This window comes from Halichoerus grypus, chromosome 12, assembly GCF_964656455.1.
Source record: "Halichoerus grypus chromosome 12, mHalGry1.hap1.1, whole genome shotgun sequence".
In the NCBI taxonomy this organism is placed as follows: domain Eukaryota; kingdom Metazoa; phylum Chordata; class Mammalia; order Carnivora; family Phocidae; genus Halichoerus; species Halichoerus grypus.
The window spans coordinates 47,212,472-47,222,366 of record NC_135723.1 but is presented as its reverse complement, the minus strand read 5'-3'; the positions used below and the strand labels follow the sequence as shown (position 1 = coordinate 47,222,366).

Genomic DNA, 9,895 nt, shown 5'->3' with positions numbered 1-9,895 from the left:
CTTGCTATTGGCTCCTCGCCTGATTTCACCCTCAGAATGTACCCCAGAGCCTCACTATTCCGCTTGGAGACCCAGGCTGTGCCTGGAACCCCTCCGTGGCCGAGGTTAAAGTGCAGTTCCCGCCCAAAATGCTTGTTAGGTGCTCGCGTTTGCACCGGCTACTTGGAATAACTAGTTTGCGGGAATGCACGGTGGGTGTCCTTGCTGTCCACAGTTATTGGGTGTTTCTCCAGTAATACTTTTTCTGTTGTTGTTTATTTAAAAATTTTTTTTTTTTTTTTTTTTTTTTTTTTTTTGACAGAGATATTTACCCTCCTAGTTCCCTCCATGGGTCCGGAATTGAGTCTTATGGGCTCACACTCTCATTTCAATGCGTCTCCATCACGTTGCATTTAAGGAAGGAAACTTTCAAATAGAAATTGAGAACTGCAGCACGTTTCCCTAAGGCGGAACAGCTGCCGGAAACGTCCTTTGGTCTCTAGCTCTGGTCGCCATCAGGATCACAAGTAAATTTCAACACCACTAAGTAGCTGGTCCCATCCCCACGGCCTCCCATCCACTGTTGGGCCGAGGCTGCTTCCTAAGTGACTTTTTACAGCTCCAAGCCTCATAGGCGCGTCAGGGCAAGTGGTTTCAGAGTTGCAGCCCACACTTTTTAACGTCCCGATCATTGTCCTTGAAACCCGAGCCCCATCACCGCTCGCCCCCAGCTCCGGGCTCTGGCGGTTTAAAAGCTGGAGAGGAAGTGAAAGCGTCAAGTACAGTAAGTGACACCCTCCGCCTCCGTGTGTACATAACAAAAGCTCAGGAAACGTGCGGGTCCCTAGGATATCCGAGCCACCCCATTCCCTCCCTGGTCCTCCCCACCTCCACAGTGGACTGGAAGCACCTTGTCGCAGTGCACACGTGGGGCACCTTTTTTTTTTTTTTTTATACTTTTCCTCACCTAGATTTCTCTGTGGTCCTGCTAAATTTCCCTCCCAACGCAACCGCTCCTAACTAGCAGTTCCTCAGTTCCCAGGTGCTTTTACTCATAGATTCTTTATTGTACTGTCCCATAAATGACAGGATCTTGTTTTACTTGAGGGTGGCCGTTAAAAAGTGGGGCTGGGTGTTGGAAAACGGGAAAAGAATTTGGGCCAAAAGCTTAGTGGGAACGAGTCTATAGAGCGAGGTGGGCTCCTTATCAGGTTAAAAGTAGGGGGGAGAGATCTTGAGGGAGAGGATTCGAGGGAGTAAGGAGGCATGGGCTTGGTGGGTAGTAGCACTTCAGAGTATATGCCAGAACCAAACAAAAGTGATTTAGGGCATCAGCCCAATAGTGGAAGAAACACACCAGTAAGGAATACTAGCTACTCGATACACATGGCTTCAGTGTCCCGGACGCCTTAATGATAAGCAGAGCGTTAGGAAGGCAATTGATTTCCTCTGTGGCGTTTGCAGGCTGTGGATACTGCGCCAGCCCGCGGAGCATCCGCTAGGAAGAGGGGCGCGAGAGATCCACGAGAAGGGGCAGCAAGCCGCCTGATTGACAGCTCGAAATCTGATCTTGTGAAAGAGACGCGGAGCCAATGGGAGGCAGCGATCCATCAGTTTGGATTGGAGGCCCCTGGAGGAGAAGTAGAGGAAAAACCACCGAATTGAGCTCTGTCAGAGGCGCTTTCGGCTTCCAAAGGGGAAGTGCTGGGCAATAATTAATGTTTTTATTAAATTTGGAGGGAATTTTTTGCAGCCGTTCGCCTAGCGTGGCCTTCAGGTGGGTCTTTCCAACAACTTTTTATGTCTCTCCAGATAATTGCATGGTTGTGGGTTGCAAAAACTATCCTTATGAAAGAGGTGTCTCCGTCTCTTTAGTCCCGTTAGGTGCAAAGCAAGTCTCGTTGATCGCCATTGCTAGTTTTGCACACGTTTGCGAATCAGAGCTGCCCGGGGTTCACCGACCGCGCAGGGAAACATCGAGAGTGTAAATAAATACATCGCCTCTTGTTCGGATTTTTGCTACTGCCGAAAATATGTAAATTGTGAACTCTCTTGGCTCTCTTTGGATCCAGGTGAAGGAGGCGGTGTAGGGAGGGTTATTTTTGTGAATGGGACTGTCGGAGGGTAATTAGCTATGCAAATTCAAGAGCTTCATTCATGATTTTTTTTTTTTTAGCCTAAAAGCCATCTTGTTCCCCTCTAGGTTGATAGAAGTCCAGATCCTGAGGAAATCTCCAGCTAAATGCTCAAAATATAAAACACTCAGCTGAGATTTGCGAAGAGCAGCAGAATGGATGGATTTTATGACCAGCAAGTGCCTTACATGGTCACCAATGTGAGTGATCAGTTCGAAAGTTGCTGTTTATAAACTTGACTCCAACGGGGGGGGGGGGAGGAGGGAGAGAACGAGAAGGGAGGGGGTAAGGGGGCTGGGATTGCAGATACTTTATCTGCTTTGTTGCCACTGTAGGGCGACTCTGCTTCTAGAAGCCCAATCTTCAAAATGAGCTTACCTTTCAGTGATTTGGATAAGGCATAGTTTTGTTTTTAAGACCCCCCCCCCCCTTTTTGTTCTGATTAAAGTGCCCAAGATGAGTGGAAGAGGAGACGGAGGGCAGCAGCAGCTGCTGCACTCAAAGTTTTTGGCTGGGTTTGTCTGCCACATTGAAAAGAATGAAGTTGAGACAAATGCTGACACTTTTTGTTTACATGGGGTGTTTTTGTTTCTTTTTTTATCGTCTCGTTTTTTCCTCATGTTTTTTATTTCACCACTCTATTTTTACTTTTGTTTTGGGGGGTGGTATCAGAGAGAATAAAATTCACGGTATTTTAGTCTAGCTTTGATCCAGCTAAAAACGACTTTAAGTGTGATTGCTTAATGTTGTTTTGATGCTGAGATGCCATGAATACATGACTGATAAGTAGTAGTGTGTTACGCTTGGCGCTGGGAAGCAACTCTCCCTGGTTATTGAATTCTCAGCCTAAGCTTTCACTGTCAAGTGAACGCTGAAAATGAGCATTGGAATTGATACTATGGACTTTTATTTTTCTGTTTAGAGAGAGGCTCCAGCAGACTTATGTATGCATGTGTTTTTTTGTGTGTGTGACATCTGAGGTTTACATTTTTTTAAAGGATTTTATCTTTCCCTTTGTAGAATCAGCGTGGGAGAAATTGTAACGAGAAACCAACAAATGTCAGGAAAAGAAAATTCATTAACAGAGATCTGGCTCATGATTCAGAAGGTGAGGTTTGATTTGGGGCTGAATCCCCCCTCTTTACCTATACCCCCACCCTCATAAAGGAGAGGAGCACTTCAGTCTTAGCTTAAAAATAATAATCTTTCAAATTACTGCATTTAACTGAGACTTTTACTTGGAGCAATTAACATAATGTGACAATTTGCATTGGAGGATATTTTATGGCCCTGTCACAAACTAATGAAAGAAGGAAATAAACACTTAACAGTGACATCCTTCTTTTAATCATTCTTTTGTGTTTAAGTACTCTTGTCCATATGGCACATAACTAATCCCATACACTGAGGTAACAATTTTAAAATATCCAACACCGTGGGACAAAGTAAGCAGCTAGGTATACTACTTAATTTCTCCTTTCTACTTTATTAGAAGTTAAATGGTGTAAATCATTGTTTGCTTTCCCATTCCCCATACACTAAAACCATTTACTGTTATCAAACTTTTCATGGATGATTTTGATGACTACATAGTGAGGTCATAATATCTTGTTTATAGGCCTTCAAGTGTTCACCGAATCATAATTAAGGCCTAATTTATAATTAGAATACCTATTTGGGAAATTAGGTTACAGATTTTTTTTTTTTTTTAATGCACTGTTAGTTAGGAGGTCAGTATGTTATAAAGTATTCCACCCATACGGGAGCATTCATAATGAACTTAATATACTTAGATTTAATTATCAAAGTTCAGTTTGCCATTTTGATTAGGCATGTTGAATTCTGAAACTTAACTCAAATCTTCATACATATTGGACACCCTCTCTCTCCCACAATGACAGAATGCACAGTTTTGGACTTGATAATAAACAGGTGCCAGGAAATTATCTCACTTTGACTTTTGTAAATCTACTAATGTAGAAATTTTCCTCTAAGATCTTGTATTTAAAAATTGTCCTTTTTAGTTTTGAGGCATTGAAACTCAAAACATACAGTGCTTTAAGAATTATACCATGTACTGTTTCATCTTTTCTATAAGGTTCAGAAGATAAAAAGAAAGTGATGGTCAGCCTTTCTACTCTTTCTTCTGTAAGAGTTGACTCTATTTAAGAAAGGTTTACACGGATAGACACACCTTCACCTCAGCCTTTTTGTGAATCCTAGTGTATGTGTGTCTAGTGTCCCTGAGCTTATTTATTAAGTTATTTGTTAAAAGGGGGAAAATACTGCCTTCGTTATTTAATTCACTAAAATAATTTCTTAAAGAAGTATTGCTTAATAGCCATTAAAATGGCAGGATTATTGAGCTATTTAAGTCATGAATCCTATTTTCTTCTTATACTGACTTCCCCCCAAATTAAATTGATACTTAGTACCAATTTCATGACAAACATTTCCATTTAATGGAGCCTAAAGGTTTTTCAAATCTTTTGTTTATGTCTCTGACTTGTTTTTTAGAACTCTTTCAAGATCTAAGTCAATTACAGGAAACATGGCTTGCAGAAGGTAAGGCAAAAAAATTGCTTTAAAAGGAGGGGAAAAGCAACTCTAGAAGGGGAAAAAAAAAAAAGTCCTGAACTTGCTGTCTTAACGTTCAGCCCAATTAATTGAGCTCTAAAAGAGCCACCTCATGTGTCATGCATACATTAGAGTCTCTGATGAGTTTGTCTTTGGGGAATCCGGGGCTGCACTACCCAGTGTCATCACAAATTACCAGGAGAAATTGCTTCCAGCTCACAATCACATCTGCTTTTGGCAAGAACTAATGCACCAAGACTTCAAGTTCTAAGCCTCTGTTCAGATTTTAATTGCAATTGATCAGGTTTATATTATTGTACCTCGAGAGACCTCCTAGAGCCAGAACCCGGCTTGCTGTTTCTTTTACAGCAGCGCATATCATTATTTGGTGTTCTGGTGGAGGACTTTTCTGATGGCAGAAATTAGTTTCTCTGGGTTCATCAGGACGGGATGCTTCAAGATTTAAGTGCAAGTGTCTTCTTTCCACCGTGTTCACAACACAGAACGTTAGGTGTGTATCCAATACTTAGGAAATCTATGGCTTTAAAAGAAATCTTTGGGGGATTTGAGGACTTAAAGAAAGGTTTTCTGTTTGTTACTGTTATGTGATATTTGCTGAAATTGATTTTTGCTTTTGTGTCACTTTTACTAGGATTTATTTAATATAGCAAGGTGACGTGTGAAGGCATTACTCTTATTTTTAATTACTTTTTAGTAAAATTTTGTGTTGCAATCTATTGTATCTTTTATTGGGTGAAACTTTATTTCATAGGAACAATGAGATACTGCTTCAGTACAGCTTAATACAACTTGAGAAATGCCTAATGTTGAGGGACTTTTGTTGGTGTCCATAATTTGAAATTTTTCTTTTGGATTTGTCATAAATGTGAAATACTAATTTTGTCCTATGATGTGTTTTATGGGAAGCACAAAGAGAAAGTTATATCTATTTAAGCATTGAGTATGATTTGTATCTCTGTCTGTATGTTATCTGGGAAACATGCAGTTTTTGGAACAGATTTTTAAGGTTGTTAAAAGAAGGGAGAGAGTCTCTTTAAATGGAACCCAAGTGTTGCTGTTGCTACTTTGAGCCAGACTGCAGTGCTTTATCGGTGGTCTTGCTTGCAGTTCATCAAGTTGCTGTTAGCATGTAAAATAAGTTTCTTTGTTTTGCTGATATTCTAGTTTTCCAAAAAGCTTTTGCAGTCTTTATAGATCTTTTAAGTTAAATAGCTCTTCTAGTAGCCCTTTGAAAGGGTGATTGTATTTGCGTGTTCATAAAAGGTAAGTATTAATGAAAGTTTTAGTTATATTTAAAGGTCATTTTGCTTGTCTCTGTAAATGAAACTTATTGCAATAGATTACTTACTATTGCAACGTAAACCATATATTCAAACCTAACTTTTTCAAGAAAAATTTGCACAGAGGTCCTTGTGTTAACTTTGATTTGTTAGTTTTGCAAAGTTGAAGGTTGTGAGGACATTACATTCATGAGGAAATTTGTTCGCTTATCTAAAATAACTTGAAATATCTATTTTAATTGTTCTCGAAGGTTTGTTGGTTCTTAGATGTTTAAGTCTCATTGATTCCAAGTCATTGCACTTGCTGGCAGATTTTGCATGTGCATAGCAACTCTGTTTCTGGAATTTTAAAATGTGGATTCTGTGACAGACTCTTGCCATTTTATAATCAGTTTTAGTACAGTCTCTGACTTTTGACTTTTGTTTATTTGTCGCTCGGTAAGTGATTTGAATAACTTATCCAAGTTTATCTTTTAAAACTCTGCACTGAATATATTCTTACCCATGATTATTAACATACCTGTAAATCAGATTTGAAGATTTAACTTTATATAAAACAAACCTAGAAAATGACTGATGTATTTGGAGGAACATGGACTTTTACTTAGAAAATAATTCATAAGCTTAAATAAGTTAAGGAATTAATCCTCGGGGTGTTTTATTGAATACCCAGGTGGGCGACTGTTTACAAACTGGATAAGACTGCATTTTAGAATAATGTAAACAGTTTTCAAATTAGTTTATATTAATTTATCCTATCATGATATAAGCAAAATATTGTTAATAGGACTTTTAAAATCTAATAATGGAAAGAGTTCTTTTTTATTTTTTACTATTTGTTAATAGACTGCATATTTATTTTTATTTTTAGCAATTCTATATCATTATATTATTTGCTTTAGCATTTTAACTTGACTTATCCCACATCTTGAACTAAGAAGAGATCTTAAAATTACACTAGGTTATTTGTAGCTAGATTTGTTCATTTCTGTTCTTCTGGACATCCAGAAATTAAAACATTGCCAAATTGGCAGAGTAGGGACTGTTTATATATTTCTTTTCATAATGCTTGGTAGCCAAGAAAGTGACCATGGAATTTTAAGGCATCTTGACCCTTTTAAAAAAGATCATTGGCAATTAACTAAGTTTCTCTCATGAGTTAGAATCCCACTGAGAAGTTATACAGATCTAAAAAATCTTATTAGACGTGAGAGTCAAGTTGTGTCAGAAGAAAATCATGTTTTTAAAAAGTGATCAAAGCCCTGAATATTTGGGAAATGATATATCCCAAGATGTTTGTTTTTTCTTATAAGAATTTTTATAAATTAGATTCAAAGTGCAACATATGGATTAGTCATAGGTAAATTATTATGGATTATGAAATGTGTTTTATGTCTAAGGACAAATTAGGGTAGATAAGGTAGCACTTTTTGAGGGTGAGGGTTGGAGCCAGTATTTTCAGTTTGCTAAAGTCCTGTAATTTGGGGGGATGCCTGGAAATATATTTTTAATTTCCAAACGGAGATCAAAAATATGTTTGTAAAGGATGTAACTTTGCATTGGTATCACTTTCTAAGTACTGACACTGCAATTTAAACGTTTTTAACGTGTCTACCACAATTAAATATATTCACACCTCATCCTGAAGAAAATTGAAAAGATAATGTTTTCAGTGACCACAGTAGCACTTAAAAAAAAAGAAAATGATGTGTCTATTTTAAATTTTGCCATAGCTACTTTATATTATAATTTTACTGTGTACAATTCTTCATTGATTCTTTGTCTTTTGAGTTAGATTGCTACTGACAGAAAGGCAATTTCCATTATTTGATCCCATGAAATCATGAGTTCATATATCCATCCTGTCAGCATCATGGTAACGTCTTATTCTTAATAGCCTGTTTTAAGTGGTGCTGTAGAGGGTGGTGTCCTAGAAATTCATGGTTAAAATGGACCCTTTTGTGTGTGAGGGAGAGAAACAGAAGGATATAAAATTGAGTTTGAAAAGGATTGCATTCTTCTAAAATTGCTGATTAGAACTTACCTGCTAACACAACTTGAAGAGAAATAATAAATTTCGTATGTATCTAATGTAAATGCATAGCAACTTTTGAACATTGTTTTTGGTATGGATCTAGACGTTCTTGAGGTTCCCTTTCATCAGTGATATTAAGGACAAAAGTCAACAGTGATTCGCTGCCACAGAGCGGGATGTTTTTCAGTGGTGTTACATAGTAAGTCAAGTTTCCTGCTGCCCCCACACTTGAATCAAAGTTTTATCTCCAAGAACAACCTTTCTTCACCAAAGGTTATTACTTCATGCAGACAAGGCTTTTTTTTTTCTTTTGTTTTGTGTGACCTTCAAATAATAGGTTGACTTAACAGTAGAGATGTCATTATATCCTCTCCATTTACTTCAGTAGCTGATACTAAATTTACATTCAAAATAATTTCTTATGAAGTTCCTTTAAATAATGTGTGCTGTTGTTTCTCGCTATCCATGTCATCCACAATGCCCAGTAGTCATAATGTACTCATTTTTATTTTTCAAACAATTATACTGTTTCTTATTAAAATGGAACATAAATTGGATATGTGCTCATTAGTTTTTTTTATGTGCTACGGTAAGAGCTAAGGACTTTAAAAACTACATTATTTTATGTGGTTTACATAAAAAAGGAAATGAGAATTAAGCATTAAATTACAGAAGTCCATATTTTTTCTTAGTATTGAGCAAGAATCATTTTGTGTGTAGGGGGGAGGGGTGCTACTACTCCTCTTTTTGTTGTACCAGGAAATACTCTCAAATATGAAAGGAAGACTTCTTATTTGGACTTGATTAAAAGATAGCAGGTGGAGTAAATGTATTATATTTTAAGTATTTATTGGAATTATATAAATGTCTTTTCATCTAGGCTCTACTTGCAAAATAAAAAAAAGTTTGTTCAAAATAGAACTCGGATGTGGTATAGCTTCGGTATACTTTTCCAGAGGGTCCTGATCGGTGTTAATGAAATATTGGTTTTCTGGTTCAGTTATAAGAAATGTGTCATTTCTTGAATTTCATAATATAACTTCATTCCCTTTGACCTGTGTAGAAGCTTGTAATTAAAATTAATAGTAATAATAATAATAATAATAATAATGTCAGACCTCCGTAGTACTAGGAAATAGAAACAACAGCTCTTAAGCTATGCTTGTTTCCAAGTCACTATAGGTCAGTGTAGAGTTAGGAGTGGAAGCTGATCTGAGACTGAAGACAACTGAAACTTACTGTTTTCCTTTTTTTAGAGCATCAAGTATTAAAGATGTTTCTGTCATGGGGAAATAGCTCCCCCCCCCCTTTTTTTTGGTCTCTTTAAATATGTTTATACTATTGTATTAATTAATGCTTATACATCGGTACAATCATTTTTAATTTTAAAAGCGGATGTGGTATAAAACCAGGCTTAGTGGCTTCATGATTATTTTGTTCCATGGCTTGAAGCTTCATTTCAGGATTAAACAGAATACCACCGTGCAAAGGTTGATTTTCCTGTTGTTTTACTTTTATGTAAAATAAAATTCAAGTTTATTCAGAGAAACTTGTTGCTAATTCTTTGACTCAAAATGAAATGCTACAAAGTTCAGCAAAAATCTATTATAATCTCAGGATAAAGAAAATCTGAATAATAGGCAAGAAAAATAAGACATTTCTTCAATGATTTTTTTCCTCCCTCACTCTCTCCACTCTCTTAGTTCCTTCCTTCCTTCCTTTTTAGTTTTATACATTTATGTTTTTGTGATAACTTACCCTATAAAGCTGGATGGGTTAAATATATATATATATAGAGAGAGAGAGAGAGAGGTAGATACATAGATAGATAGATATAGATGTCTATCTAGCTATAGATAGATTTAATT

At 37.0% G+C, this 9,895-nt stretch overlaps 1 protein-coding gene across 6 annotated transcripts in view; it reads left to right on the top strand.

The window, feature by feature from the left end:
- Nucleotides 1-1,433: 1,433 nt before the first annotated feature.
- The window catches only part of ETV1 (ETS variant transcription factor 1), a 93,088-nt gene continuing 84,626 nt past the window's right edge, over nt 1,434-9,895 (top strand). Inside the window, exons 1-5 of one of the 6 annotated variants that reach the window (XM_036079471.2) lie at nt 1,434-1,756; nt 1,855-2,051; nt 2,183-2,314; nt 3,135-3,222; nt 4,632-4,679. In XM_036079471.2, coding sequence (XP_035935364.1) covers nt 2,270-2,314; nt 3,135-3,222; nt 4,632-4,679 — 181 coding nt within the window. In that variant the 5' untranslated portion in view covers nt 1,434-1,756; nt 1,855-2,051; nt 2,183-2,269. Of the gene's footprint in view, nt 1,757-1,854; nt 2,052-2,155; nt 2,315-2,555; nt 2,658-3,134; nt 3,223-4,631; nt 4,680-4,858; nt 5,203-9,895 lie in introns of those variants that run through there. The other 5 variants (XM_036079472.2, XM_036079473.2, XM_036079474.2 and 2 more) reach the window with 5 other exon arrangements.